The sequence below is a fragment of the Pteropus vampyrus genome, unplaced genomic scaffold, assembly GCF_000151845.1.
Source record: "Pteropus vampyrus isolate Shadow unplaced genomic scaffold, Pvam_2.0 Scaffold105, whole genome shotgun sequence".
Lineage (NCBI taxonomy): Eukaryota > Metazoa > Chordata > Mammalia > Chiroptera > Pteropodidae > Pteropus > Pteropus vampyrus.
Window position 1 is genome coordinate 3,028,235 of NW_011888886.1, and position 14,761 is coordinate 3,042,995.

General features: G+C 54.4%; 1 protein-coding gene across 1 annotated transcript in view; it reads left to right on the top strand.

Moving 5' to 3' along the window:
- GREB1 (growth regulation by estrogen in breast cancer 1) overlaps positions 1-14,761 on the top strand; it is a 77,992-nt gene that overhangs the window by 5,992 nt on the left and 57,239 nt on the right. The window contains exons 3-9 of the mRNA XM_023533605.1: positions 1-142; positions 7,271-7,453; positions 7,895-8,038; positions 9,659-9,787; positions 11,094-11,207; positions 11,653-11,796; positions 13,261-13,446. The exon at positions 1-142 is cut by the window's left edge and continues 7 nt beyond it. Coding sequence (XP_023389373.1) covers positions 1-142; positions 7,271-7,453; positions 7,895-8,038; positions 9,659-9,787; positions 11,094-11,207; positions 11,653-11,796; positions 13,261-13,446 — 1,042 coding nt within the window. The remainder of the gene's footprint in view (positions 143-7,270; positions 7,454-7,894; positions 8,039-9,658; positions 9,788-11,093; positions 11,208-11,652; positions 11,797-13,260; positions 13,447-14,761) is intronic.

Genomic DNA, 14,761 nt, shown 5'->3' on the forward strand with positions numbered 1-14,761 from the left:
TCTGTCTCCAGCGAGCCCATCGACGTCCCCACAGGCTTTCTCCTCGTGGGGGCCAAGTCCCCGAGCCTGCCGGACCACCTCCTGGTGTGTGCCGTTGACAAGCGGTTCTTGCCGGATGATAATGGGCACAACGCTCTTCTCGGTAAGTTTCTCCCTGGCTCGTCTCCACGGCCCCGTCTGCGTGCGGGGTGAGGATGAGGGAGGCCTGTGATGGCGGCAGGTAGGCCACCTTTGGAGCCTCTTCATCAGCATAACACACACCCCGCTGAGGTCTTTCGGTAGACTTTCTTCATGGAATGGAATGCAAATGAGAGTCATTATAAAACGTGACTGTCTTCTGGTAGAAAGCCCGTCATTGAGTATTTATTATTTTGTACCTGTATTCATCAAGCCTGCCCTAAATGCTTACTCGCGTCAGGAATGGGACCCAAATCCTGTCCTAGACCCTCCCGGAAGTCATGAGACATGAGGCAGAAGGAGAACAAGGCTGAGCGTGTGTTCCTGGCTCCAGAATGTTCGCGTCCTCAGTAGCCGCCAGCAACCCTCTGTCCACTCTCTCCTTTGGGTTCCCTGTCACCTCTCAGGAGCTGTCATTCTTATTTTGGTTTCATAGGTGGCTGTGGACCTGTTAATGAACTTGCCCAAGGGTATGTGGCCAGAACTCAGGTCTTCAGGGCTCCAAATTCTACGCTTTTATCACCATACCTCATGGTCCCGTATCTTGGTTAAGGTCAACATGGGGGGAAGTCACAGCTTTGATCTTTCGAATAACCACTGGCTCACAAAGACCCCGACGTCAGCACAGAGTGGAGGCCAAAGCTTGCTAAGCCTGCCTCCCACTCATTCAGACGCTTACTGAGCTCTCACTGAGCGCCGGGCCCTGTGCTCAGCCCAGCCCCCCATTAGTGGAGCAAAATCAGGGGAGATGCGAGGTTTGGACCAAGAGCCCAGAAAGCTGGGTTTCAGCCCTGCGTCTGGCCACGGGTTGCTTGTGGCGTCCGGGCCTCTGTCCTCATCCATACAGTAGGGACAGGCTGTCCACACGTGCTGCTGGCCCTTGCGGAGTCTGGCCCCCTTCACCTGGCCTGGTGTCTCCTTTGGATGGTAGCTGGGCAGGCAGGAGGGTTTGTGATGAGTTACCTATTTCAGAGGTAGCCTCAGGAACCACCTTCATTGTAGAAGTGAGTCGGATTGCGAGCGTTTATGGGAGAAACTTCTAGGTTAACTCCTTCCCCGCAGTGGGTGTTTATCGAGCACACTTAGTCTGAGGCTCTGAGCGCAGGACCGAGGCGTGGGGGAGGGGAGAGAGTGAGGCTGACTCAGAGGAGAAAAAGAAATAGCTCCCACCATGTGGGGTGGGGGCAGGACATGCCCTGTGCAAACTCTCAAACAAGGCGGACGGATGCTGGCGGGAGGGACAGACTCGGCCCCGGGACAGTGACCAGGGAGAGAAAAAGTTTAAGCCAACTCTCTTTTCAGGCAGGTTCGTGGGCTGCTTGTACCTCGTTCATGGAAACGAGAATCATCTCAGAAAATTCACTCCAACGAAGCAGCTCCCAGAGTCACTCCATCTTAGGTTTCGTTTGGGTACAAGGCCGCTCAGGAGGAGCCGTGGCAGGGGGACGGCGCAGTGCCTTGGTCAGCGTTCGATCTGGTGTGGCAGGGGCTTGCCTGACTGCCACCTCACTGCGACTGTGAGGGCAGTAAGTCGAGGGGGTGCTGCGTCTTGGACTGTGGAGACGGGGTGCTTTCACCCCCGGCCCTGTCGGGGCTTCAGCTCCCCAGGCCATGAGCACAGGGGAAGTGGCGTCTTTGTTAATCGCTCGCCAGAAAGCCATCAGAGGCGGGGGGCGCGGGCCGGTGGTAACAACTATGCTTCCTTCTTTTAAAATAGCTTTATGCTCTCAGATTGCACACTTACTGCCGTTCAGGTTTCCTGCACTTAACCCTGATGGAGGCACAGGACAAGGTGGCTGGCGGCCCTCCGGGGGGCCAGGGCTCAGCGCTCTTTACTGACCTATAAAACGGAAGCTGTGGGTTATCTCGGGGGGAACCAAAGGCTTTAGGCCCTCCCCACCCCCATGACTTATAATAAAGAGGGTCTCGTTTTAGTGACTTTGAATCAACTGAGGGATTTTGTCTGAGGAAGTTGAAAGATTAAAATCCAGGTGCGTGTTTCAGTTTTTTTTAAATGGTAATTCATCTAACTTTGCCGATAGCAAAGACATAAAAGAAGAAAACATCTAAGCAGAATGTCCGAAAGTTTTCTTAGATGGGAGTAAATGAGTTTTTTGTGTGTTCAGCAAGCAAATAATGAAGTATTTTTGGAATGTATAACCCCAAACTGAGGGTAGCCCTTAAGTTCAGCCTGGGGTCCCAAGGCCAAGTCAGACCGGGGCCTTCCTGGGGAGCTTGGTGTCTGGGAGGAGAACACAGGCAAACAGAGGCTCGGAGAAGCACACAAATGACCGCAGAAATAAAGTTATTTAAACCTCTGTGCAGCATGCTACAGCCGGGGTTTAAATTGCTCTGCACACCTGCCAGTGACGGGAAAGCCATCTCAGAGGATGGGGTGTTCCAGTCGGGCCCAGAAACACAGGTGGGATTCTGCCAGTTGAAGAAGAGCACGAACAGCAGCTACTTTAGTGAGACTTACGTGCCAGGAACTGTTGGGAAAGAACCCGGTGACGTGGGAACGTTATTATCTCGCATTTACATGTGAAGAAACAAAGGCACGGAGAGGCCAACCAGCTCGCTCAGGGTCACCCAGCTAGTAAGTGGCAGGTCCTGAATGTGCACGCAGATGACGTGGCCCCGGTGCTCGTGTCCTATGGGACGAGAGGCGTCTCGTCCTGTGTGAAGGAACTCGGCACGCTGGAGGGGTGGTGGGAACACCCTGTGTCTGGAGCAGAGGCTGCCGGGACGGGCTCCGTCGGGTCCCCTTAGAAAAGGCTGCAGTCTCCGGGAAGTCATTTTCAAAGCACTTGGGGAGAGAGAGGGGTGTAATAGTCTAGTCTCTCAGTCTTCTGTCTCTTCTACTTACTAGCACACGGCCAGCCCCGTTTCACTTATAACTCTTCCTCCTTCTCGACCTTCCAAATTATTTTGAAGCGAATCCCAGACAGCATGTTATTTCATCTGTAAATGATTCAGTGTGGTCTCTGAAAGATAAGGTTCTTTTTTGTTGGAAATCCAATACCATCATCAGACCTAAAAAATTTAACAGTAATTTCTTTATATTCTCAAGCCTCCGGGGTGTTCCAATTTTGTTTTGTAATTTCTTTTACAGTTGTTTTCCTGAATCAAGATCCAAATGAGACTCCCCAGAGCATCTGGTTGCTGTGTCTCTCAAGTCTCTTGTTTTTATTGTCTCTCTTCACTTATGACCTTCTTTCCGAGTTTTTCCTTTATAGTTTATATTTTAAAGAAACATCAGGAGTGTTCAAAATGAGGTGATGACCATTTTAATTTGTGTTTCAGAAAGATCTCTTGTAGGTCACATGAATAATTGATTTTTATTAAAAAAGAGAAACTGAGGCAGGGCGCTAGCTATGAGCCTGTTGCAGGGTTCCAGATAATTACGCAGTTGCAAACCTCCAGAGGTCGGGTCGTCAGTCCCCCTGGAGTTTGTTCCTGATGGGCACCCTGCAGCCTTTCATACGCCGTGTGCTCGGAGACCAACTGCCGTGTCGGAAGGAATCTGCTGTGGATGCTTCAAAGAAGAATCATCACTTTGGTTCTGGAAGGAAACGTGAGGCCCATTTAGTCCTCATCTTGCATTTTATGGTTGGGAAACTGCAGCCTGGATCGAGCAAGCCACATCCGTCACGTCTCCCGGTGCTGCGAGGGCCTAGGTAGAGTCAGACTGGAGTCTCCTGACCCACCTCACGCTCTGCTCTCTAAGACAGCTGTGCCCGTTCAAGGGGGAGGAAGGAGAAATGACACATGCTGAGCACCTGCTATGTGCTGGACACATAGTGGGCACTTTACTCTTTTGTGCTCCTTTGAGATGGATTTTTGTGAGGAGACAGCATAGCGGAATGGTTCAGTCCCAACTCCCACGCTTCCTACCCTGTACCTGTGGGCAAGTTACTTTCTCCCTTTGCCATGACTCCCTCCTCCATGAACTGTGGACCTACGAATCGTTTTATAGGGCTTCAGGAAGTTTAAACAGGAATGTTCGTAATGGAAAGTGCTTGGCGCAGTGCCCGGCAAATGGTCGGTGTGCCGTAGATGTTCGCTGCTGTTGTCTCGTTTGCAGATGGAGAAAGCTAAGCACAGAGGTGTTCATTCGCCTGCCATGGTCACGTACGTAACCAGTGAGGCAGGCTTTGAGCCCAGACCCCTCCGATCTGCAGGTGTGTGTGTGCTGGACTGCAGAGAAGTGGGCCGGAGAGAGGGCAGGGGCTCTCCTTCCAACAGAAGGGAGAGCCCGGCTGGCGGCTGACACACACAGGCACCCACTCAGCGTGCACCTGTTAAACAGATGCCACCCGCAGCTGCTAAATGCAGCTACGCAGGGCCTGCGGAGAAATCGCCGTGCCACTATGTGTGTGGTCACGAAGCGTTCGTGTTTATGGGACATTTCCCATGGGATGGCACACCGAAGGGATGATTTCTCTTGGGTCTACTGTTTGTACCTGGCAGGAATTTGGGGGTTTGGACTGCATGGCATGTTTCTAGGCCGGCCTTCTAAAGAGGACTCCCACATCCTCAGGGCGATTTTGGTGGTTTAAAAGCTGGGGTGGTTTAAACCCTTTCCTGGTCTCCTGGGCTGGTTGCTAAGCCGTCCTGTGGTTTCCTGGGTTGGGCCTCCGTGACCCAGGGTCATCGCTCAGAGGAGTAGCTGATTGTCCCGGCCAGAACATTTTTGCCAAAGCAGGAGAGCAGTGTGCTTGCCGGCTCCCTAAGTAAAAGCCCCAGGTGTCCTGAACCACAGGGAGGGGCTCCTTGTGGTCTGTGGTTCCTGTCCTGCTTCTGAAATGGCCCCACGGCCCACATTTCTTGTGGGACAAAGGTCTGTGATCTGGTTCGCTGTTTCTGGAAAGGGATGCAGTGCTGGCCTGGGCACGTTGCTCTCAGCGTCTTTGGCCTTACAATTCTGTTTCTTGTTCATTCATCTTTCTAACACTCAGGGTCAGAGTCTCTGCCAGGGAGGTTTCTCAGGGCCTTATTCCTAGATGGCAGCCGAGCCATTTATCTCACAGTTCCCAGGTTGGAGACAAAAGAATCAGTAAACACGTTCGATGATTACTTCAGAGTGTACATGGAAGTCTCCCGGCGTTCACTATCGTAGTCACCTTGTTTCTCGTCTCCTTCCTTCCGTCCCCACACGCGCTGACTGTCTGCCGTCTGCCGGGCGCTAGTCTGTGCACGTGCACTTACGTACACAGACGCAACTCACGCCTCCCCGAAGTCACACACGATCCCGGTGCTTTGGAAGCATGGGACAGTTATGGGGGAAAAGACGCGCATCTCAGCAACGGCAGCACTGAGGAAGAAGCTGCAAGGGCCTCTGAGCAGTTCAGGAGGCCGTAGGGATTTGGAGAGCAGCGAGGCCCAGCCCTTCGGGAGCAGGAGCTTGAGCGGGGCGTTGAGTGACGGGCAGGTGGGGCTTAGGTGAGGAAGAGCGTGCACCTGGCTGGGCGGGGAGAGTTCAGGAGGAACTCGGCGTAGTGAAACAAGGACCAGGAAATAAAGCTGGAGATAAGGGTTGTGGGGGGCTTGGGGACAGCCTTGAATGCCATGCTGGGGGTCTGGACTTCAATCTCACACTGGACTTCTGTATCTACTTCGGACTGTTACTTAGTCTCTGTGGTTCTCAGGTTTCTCAAAAGAAGCTTTTTCTGTCCTGGTTGATGGGTTAAGCTGAGCGACATGTCTGGATGACAGTGAATGAGCAGGAACGTCCCTGCTTCTCTGTGCATGTGAGCTCCCTGCCTGTCCCTTTAAGACAAGTCAATAGCGAGCACAGTGTTTGCTGTTCCTTCGGTACCTTATCTGTTTGGTCTGGTGCAGAGGGAATAGGGTTCTGGCAGGTTAAACTAACCAGTACGTGTCCTCTGACTAGACCAAGAGATTTATCCTTAGTTCTCAGGCCTTTTAAGGAATGTTAAACTTGCTTAAAATAAAATAGATCAGAGAGTCCACCAGGTCTCTGTAATGTAGATGTCTCATTTCTCCGTGGAGTAGTTTTGAACCTTCACCAACTGATGTCATTTTGGGCACTAGCCAGAAGCCTCAGGAATAGAACCGTGTGGCCCTCGTGGCCTGAGTTGAAAGGACCTTTTGTAAACTTGTCAGCCAGGGAAGATGATGAAATAAACCAGTCTCTGTTTCAAGGTCTCCCCTCCCAACGAGACTTGCGCTATAGAAGCCAGATGTATGGATGGGCAAAGCAGGGCCCTAAGGAAGGCCTTCTTGAGACATTGTCAACAGGACAGTCATAAGAGGCAACCGTCACCTGTCTCTCATGGTCGGCAGCCATTCTGATGAGTACCATTTGAATGGACCTTACGGTTCCTGCAGCTCTTCTCAGGCCCGTTCTCTGGATTTTAATAGATCACAGGAGGTGGTTTTGCCACTGTGTAGACAGCTTTCCTAGAGCTTCGGAGCTGACGGGAGCCGCTGTCAGCCCCCAGAAAGGCCCGTCCTGGCCCCATGTCACAGGACACCGACCCCACGGCAGCCACGTTCCAATGCAGCGTCTCCACTCCACTGGCGGCTAAGTCCCCGGAACCCGCCACCCTCGTCCCGGCTCTGCATTGTGGCGCTGTCTTCATTTCCTCTCAGCAACTCGCGGAATCAAATCACTCGACCCCAGGGTGGAAGTCTGGACTCAAGAGGTCTCCCAGGGTACCCAGCGTCAGCGGCCGACTGCTCCGAGATGCTGCAGCCGGCCAGCACTGAAGGGGATGGGGCGTACCAGGTTATCGCAGGCCCTCGGTCAGTGCAGACAGTCGAATGGGACAGTCCTCGTCCTGTCAGCTTCGCGCTCTGTGTAGGCTTTCGATGTGCCCCTGAGCGAGTTCCATCTTCCGAGCTTCCCTGTGTCCATCTCCATCACCAAACCTTCTTGGTCCTTCTTCTGTCTGAGGTGTGTCCATCTTGACCTCTGGGCCGGTGGAAGCTGGCGGAGGACCTTTGCCCTTTGCAGTTCTCTGGTTGGTGGTAGAGGACGTGAGTGGTTAGCGTCTCGATGGACTGTGTGTTACCTGAAGAGGAGTTGGGAGGTAAGTGGGAGATGTTGACGATTCGTTTGCTCCTCCAGGTTTCTCTGGGAATTGCGTTGGCTGTGGAAAGAAAGGCTTCTGCTACTTCACAGAATTCTCCAGTCACATAAATCTTAAGTTGACCACTCAGCCCAAGAAGCAGAAACACTTGAAGTATTACCTGGTCCGCAATGCACAAGGGGCTCTAACCAAAGGACCCCTCATTTGTTGGAGAGGCTCAGGTGAGCAGTTCAGCTTCGAGTGGGTAGAGCGTGTGAGGGCGGTGCCCTCCAGGTGAGCCAGGGTGCCTGTTGGGAGGACTTGGGGGAGAGATGGCTCTGTAGCAGGCAAGACGGCAGGTGCGAGGTCGGCCTTGCGAAATTAAAACACTACTTTGCATTCCAGGTGTTCAGTTTATACTCAGCCTAATTGTGTGGGCCGTTTAAAAGTTGGTAGAGGGCCGCACTGTGTTCTGCCTTCCTGCGGCAAGCATTTGGGGCAGAGGTTCTCAGCCAGGGTGGTTTTGTCTCTCAGGGGACATTTCGCAGTGTCTGCAGACTTTTGGATCCTCACGATGGGAGGGTGCTCGAGGGGGGGGAGGCCAAACCCCAGCCTGGGAAACGGTCCTAACTGGGGCAGAGTGGTGGGGAGCTGGTTTTCACGCACACGTCTCGACCCCTTAGAGTCCCGAGGCCGGCCCAGCACCACCGGTACCGGCTCTGGTTCTCTCTTCCCGCCGCTGGACAGCTCTGGGCCGCAGGCTGCCTCCTCCAGTGAGCCCACTCCTGGAACTAGCCCGGGCGTCCCCATGGGAGCGCAGCACGCAGGTGAGGTGGCTCACCCCGCAGGCCTGGCGTGCCATCCGCACGGCGCTCAGTTATGCGGCCAAACCTTCGGGATACATAGGAGTTTGTGTCCTCTTCCTACAATGCCTTTGCGTTTCTCCTTGTGTTGGGCAAAGTTCTCCACACAGGATGCCATGTTTTTAATGTGGAAAGGTGTTCTGCGTTCCTGTCTGCCGTGTTAACGCGATCCCCTTGTTGGTGGGGTGGATGTTAGGGTTCCTCTGCACCCCCAGTTTGCAGCATAGAGCTTGCTCTGTAATGGGGACTAAGTCGGTATTGGAACAGAACTCCTGGGAGGGGCAGGGAAGACCAGACGGTGCCCATTGCCATGTGCTCAGGATTCCGCGGCTCTGCGTGAGCACCTCGGTGGGCCGTGATGAGCCACCGCCATCAGGCCTTCATCTCCCGTTGCGCTGCCGGGAAGGTGAGGCCCACTGGTGCTCACCTGGGTCCTCGCCTGGAACCTCACGGGCACTGGGAGGTGCAGGTGTTTCCGGCTGATGTGCTTGGTGTTTTGCCATCCTGAACAGACCTGATAAACATGACAGCTATCACCACAGGAGGTAGCGGCCGTCTCAGGGACTCGGGGAGGTTGGCTGGTCTCACTCCTCCTGCCCAGAGGGTCTGTGGATGGCCCTGCGTGTGGGCCACGCTCTTGTCCACACCTGGCTCATCGCGTCTGTAACGAAGAGGTGGCACCTGGCTGGGTTGGGAACATGTTCTCCTCCAGAGGCAAGATGCCTCCCTTCCCACGTGGTACACTTGCTGTTGTCCCCACTGCGCTGGGCCACCTGGGACCTCCGTCACCATGGCAACTGGAGAGCCCACTGTTTTGGCCATCAGCACCCCTGGGTGTAAGTTCCAGCGCTGCTGCCTTGTGGCTGGGCGATTTGGGGCAACGCATTTAAATTCTTTGAGTCTTTGTTTCCTCATCTATAAAGTTGGAGAAAATCTTTTCTGTCCGATTTGCAGGGTAGTTGTAAGAATGAAGTAAGATCATAATAATAGCAAATCCTCACTGGTGCTGGCTGCCTGCCAGGCCCTGTTCTACAGACTTGACTTCTCTTAAAGCACGTCATCCTCAGAACACCTCTATTATGCCCCCATCTTATGGATGAGAAATTTGAAACACAGGGAGGTTAAGGAAGGTCGCATGGCTAGTGCAGTGAGCCTCTGAAGACCAGAATCCACAGGAGTCCCCAGAATTACCCGGGGAGCCGCAGCCCCTTAGAGCAGCCTGGACCTGGGTAACCTGACAGCTGTCCTGAGTGTGTCTGATCCAAACCTCAACTCTGGAGGGTGAAAGAGAAGGTGGAAGGAGAGTGAACGGTTTCAGCGGCAGTCCTGGAATTCAGGAGCTACTCACAACCCTCCGGTCCTCTCTGCACCAGGGAGCGCTCCCTGGGGCACGGCACGCGTGCGTGTGCACATGTGTGTGTGTATGTTTGCTCCGTGGGGCCGTATCACTGAGTCTGAACCCCCGATGGGACTCGTCAGAGAAAAGCTCATTTGGGAAAATGGAAGAAAAGGAAGTTGCTGCTTGCTGGGCTCACAGAGCGTCCCGTGGACTGACCTCCTCTGTCATACTTCCTCTTTGCTCAGGACCAGTCTCTGACCACCCCTCACAAACTGCCGCAACGGGTCCGGCTGTTTTCAACGGCAAAGATTCTCCGAAGACCCAGCAGCTGGTGAAGAACAAGCTGCCGGCCATGTCCCGGCCCTCGGCGCTAGGTAGCGTGCCTGTCCTGGGGGTCCTGCCCCTCTCTGGGTCCAGGTGTTTGTGGGGGGATGTGGGGGGCCATCTTGCTGGGGCCTCCAAGCTTCCTGGAATTGCTGCTGCTTGGGAGAAGAGTCTGGCCAGGTCAGCGGACGCCTACTGAGTCCATGGGGCTGTGCTCGGGCCCTTGGGCTGGGTGACACATCTGTGCCAAGAAGTGGCGTGAGCCTGTCCTGGGGCAGGTGGCCTGTCTCGTTGTGGGCTGTGTATTGGGAGGGCTCTAGAGGTCTGGAGAAGTAGGGGATAATGTGGTGTCATGGGAAGAACATCAGATAAATATGAATCCCAAACCCAGCTTGGTCTCATTATTCGGGGATCTCGGACAAGTCTTCTGGCTGAATGTTCCCTCCTCCTCTGGAGAAAAGACTTCTGCTCTGAAGGCGGCTGAGAGGATCCGACGCGGTGCCTTAGACACACCATGGATCCCGGGGTCCTTGGCCTGCTGGGTTTCTGGGTTACAGGGAACGGAGCTGCATTCAGGCAAAGAGCGTTTTAAATGTTTTTCAGATGAGCTTAACGTGCAGTCAGGGTCGAACGTGTAGCTCTAAATATGGGGGGAATTTTGCATCAAAAATTGGTCAAAAAATATGATAACCAGTTCTTGATATTTGGAATAACCCAGGAACATAGTGAGTCATGTGGATGCTGTCATCCAGCGTGGGCAGGATGACTCATTAACAGCAGTGGGCACCAGCTTCTGTTCCCCTTGGTTTTTTTAAGTCTGAAATTAGCTTTCAAGGCCGTGGTGGGGAGAGGAGCACAGGTGGATCAGTACTGCCCCCAAATGGTGACACTGAGCTGGAGGCTTGAACACAGTTGCCTACAGCAGCACAGATGAACGTATTGGAATGTAAGATGATGATGATGATGATGATGATGGTGATGATGATGATGATGATGACGGTGATGATGTGGGTCTTGGTAGCTACCATTTATTGGGCTCAGGCTTTGTGCTTTACATATATTCTCTTTAGTCCTGATCAAAGCATCTTTCAGAGTAGGTTTAATAATCCCATTTTAAAGATGAAGGAGCTAAGGCTTTGAGATGAAGCTTAGATACCCGCATGAGTTTGGAATGAAACATTTACAAAGGTTGACAGGGTGTTTTCTTATGCCTAGATACTAAACTAGATGCTAAAACCCATTGTAAACTGATTTTTTGTTGTTGTTGTTACAACAAATAAGTGTCCAAGTCAGGGGAATGTGTTATTGAAGCTCGTCCCCGGTAACAGCCTAATCCATACTCTGAATGTTGTCTAGGTGTCGTGTCAAACTCCGGGCCCCCCAAAAAGCGCCACAAAGGGTGGTCTCCAGAATCTCCGTCAGCTACAGATGGTGGCTACTCCCAAGGAGGCGGGAACAGAGCTAAGTACGGTAAGTGACAACAGCCTTGCCCAAAACCCAGGCTCAGGCACTCGTGGTGGAGGTGCTGCTGGCTGGCACGTGCGTTTTTACGTGTGTTGGGGAGAAGTACTCGGGAGGCCGACTTTGGCTGGACAGAGCGAGCTCTTTTCCCACGTATTGGGTTTGCTGTACGGCAGTGAGTTCCCAGGTCCTATAGGAATTTAAGAAGGGGCTGGCCACTTACTTGGCAGGGATATTGGGGACAAGGGGACTGGGTCCTTTGGTGGGGAAGGTTGGACTGAGCGCCCTTAAAGATGCTTTCGACCTCAGGAGTCTGCGAGTCCAGGACTCGGGTGCACCCGCGGCGGGGGTAAGCGTCAGGGTGTAGCAGATTTGTGGGCAGGTCTGACGTCAGGTCTGCTGGAGAGGAACGTCTCATCTCCATGTCTTCCTAACACCCTCGGCGTGTCCCTAGAGAGCACGGGAACGTCCTGCATGCCCCAGGTTGGCTTGGCGGGACCAGCTTCGGTCACCTTTCCTGTCATGGCCTCTGGAGAACCAGTGTCCGTCCCCGACAACTTGATGAAAATATGCAAGGCCAAGCCGGTGATATTTAAAGGCGAGTACTATGCGACAAGTGTTGGGGGAAGGGGGCCCAAAGGGCTGCACAAGAAGCAGGCAGCACCCGGACGTCATTCCAGCGTGACTCCAAGGGTGTCCTGAGCAGATCTGAAGCCCTTGCCGTGGCAACGAAAGAACTAAGCAGACGTGTCGTGGGCATCGCCCCGGGTCAGAGGGCAAGGGTTACGGAGCTCGTCACGGATGTCCACCACGAGCCCGAGTAAAACAGTTCCGTGCCACGACATCCGTTTGCCCTTCCTGTGTCCCTTCCTTCGCTCGGTCAGCCTCACCGAGCTGCCGCTGGGGCAGCAGGCCCGGCGCTAAGCGCCGCGGGTTAGTTGGGTCCCGGCCCTTTGCTCATTTATTAGACCGGGAGCCCCGCTCTGGGGGGGTGTCCTGCTGTCTCCCTGTGTCACTAGTGTTTTCTGACTGTGACATCTGATTTTGGTGGGGCAGAGATAGCTGTGCTCACCATGTAGAAGCATAAAACAAAGCTAGATTTTATCTCCGTTTTGTGTCCGGGGCTAACGTGTGCTACGTGGAGGGAGGTTTTTGGTTCCGCGGAAGAAATCCCTTTTTTTCATGACCTTGAAATGTGGGGCCTCGGTAGGACTTGTCTGACGATGGCCCCCGGCACTGTGTGCGGGCACATAGTGACACACAGACACGTACACACACACCGGGAGGTCCTTAAATGAGCCAGTGCCGTGTTAGGTGTCATGTAGGAACAGAGGAGAGAGGAGTGGAAAGAGGGAGAGGTGTCTAACTGGTAAGGAAGAAGAAAGGGCGCGCCTTTTTCTCCCCCCTAAACACCAGAAAATGAACAGGGTATTCAGGAAGAAGGGCGCAAATCTGGGTCCTGAGCTGGGTGAGAGGCGGGGCCAGTCATCCCGCTAGGCCCTGTCGGCCGACTGAAATGACGGCCAGCCCTCAGCCGTGTTGCGTGCGTTCTGAGTGTGGCCACCGTGTGTTAGGCCCCCAGGACACGGCGTTGAGAGAAGGGGCAAGGCGGGGTGCGGGCTTGGTGGTGCGGACAGCGCTGCTCCAGCATCCGCTCTGAGCAGGAGCCTTGGAGAAGTCGGGGTGGGGCCCGCAGACCTGCGCTAACAGCCACGCGTCTCAGACACAGGCCACCCTCTCGGTTCCCCGAGTTCTCGCTGCTTCCTGCCCCACACAGCCCCTCCGTGTTAAGCTGAACCCTGCTCCGTACTGTGTGTGCTCCTCTGGCTCCTCCCCGACTTGCGTAGGCCCGACCCCGCTCAGCTGTCAGAGCAGGGGCCCTCGATCAGATCTGCGAGGGCCGGAGGCTGGGATTTCCCCAGAAAACGGCGCTAAGTCCCCCAGGGGCCACTCGCCTGCGCGCCTTAGTGCACCTGCGTTCAGAGACGCACACCCCTCGGGCCCCTGTGGCCAAGGCCAGCCACCAAGCGCCGAGCGCCAAGTGGATGCTGTTCCTCCACAGGCCACGGGAACTTCCCCTACCTCTGCGGGAACCTGAACGACGTGGTCGTGAGCCCGCTGCTGTACACGTGCTACCAGAACTCCCAGTCCGTCTCACGCGCCTACGAACAGCACGGGGCCTGCGCCGCGCAGCCCATCTCGCAGGAGATGCAGCTCCTGCTCACCGTCTACTATCTCGTCCAGCTGGGTGAGTCTCCCTCCCCTTCCGGGGAGCCCCCGGGAGAGTGCTCCCCAAAGGGGGGACACGCACGAGCCTTCGTCACTGACCACCGCTGACCGGCTCTGGAGGGTGGGAGTGAAATACGGAGTCAAAGTCTATAGCGATAACGCACCAGTGACTTGCCGGCCAAGGGCTGAGTTGGGTTTGGGCATGTGGAAGTGATCGGCAGCCTCGATGGGTGGTGTTTGAGGAGCGTGGGGACAAAAGCCGCACTGGACCGGGTCCGGGAAAACGGAGGTGGGAAAACAAGTGTGTCACGGACAGCTCTCCCGGGGGCCTTTGCTGGCTGGCAGATGTGGGCTCAGGGGGAAGATTTTAACGATGGGAGCTGTAGCAGCTAATCTCATCAGGTTTTGACACAGCCGGGTGAGTGGACGGTGTGATCCCCATTTTTTCACATGAGAGAGCTTGAGGCCCCAAAGCTGGTGCTGGGTGGAGCCGGCCTGGAACACGCCTTCTAGATCGAGGTGATGCTCTGTCCTCCAGCGCTCACAAATATAAAATTTGGACATACAAACCAGAGAATAGCTGTAGGAAACACATTGTTGAAAGTATTCAGTTTCACTAGTTATCAAAGAGATGCAAATTAGTAAATCCAACAAAGTTTTTCTCAAATGATTGGTACCAACCTAAATGACGGTATCCAGCAGAGCTAAGGGTTTAATAAAACCAGTACGTTCATATGCCCTTAATGTCATGGTAAGTCGACACGCTTAGACCATCTAGAAGCAGCCCGCGAATGTGTATTGCTCGGCTCCGTGAGTCCACTTTTGAGAATTTGGCCCGAGGACGTCATGTTCTGTACACAGAGATGTGTACCGCAGAAGTATTCACAAAGGTGATTCTTCAGAGGCCGTAAAAAGATCCACGGCGACGTGGCTGAGTGAGCGATGGCGCCGCCACATCACGGGGCGTCGTGTGTCCGTGAACGGCGCTATTCATGCAAACGTGGTTGTGGGGGGGCGTCGTCCCTCCCCGAAGCTGTATGCCCACAGTCCCTCCGCGATTTAAAATCCGAACATGAAAAATAAAGTGAGAAATCCACAGACGCCGTTATTTCCGTTAGGATGGCGCAACGATGCTGCTTTCGCCGCCTCCTCCGTTTCCCGGCCGTCTGCCACCGCCGCGGCGCACATAATTTAGAGCGCGTTGTTTTTAAATTAGCGGGCGCGCGTCCCCCCAGAGCCCCCTGTTGTGTTTGTGTGAAGCCGCCGTGCGGGGCGGGCGCTGAAGCCTCTTCCTCCTGCCTGTCGCCTGTTGTTGCCAGCGGCCGACCAGGTGC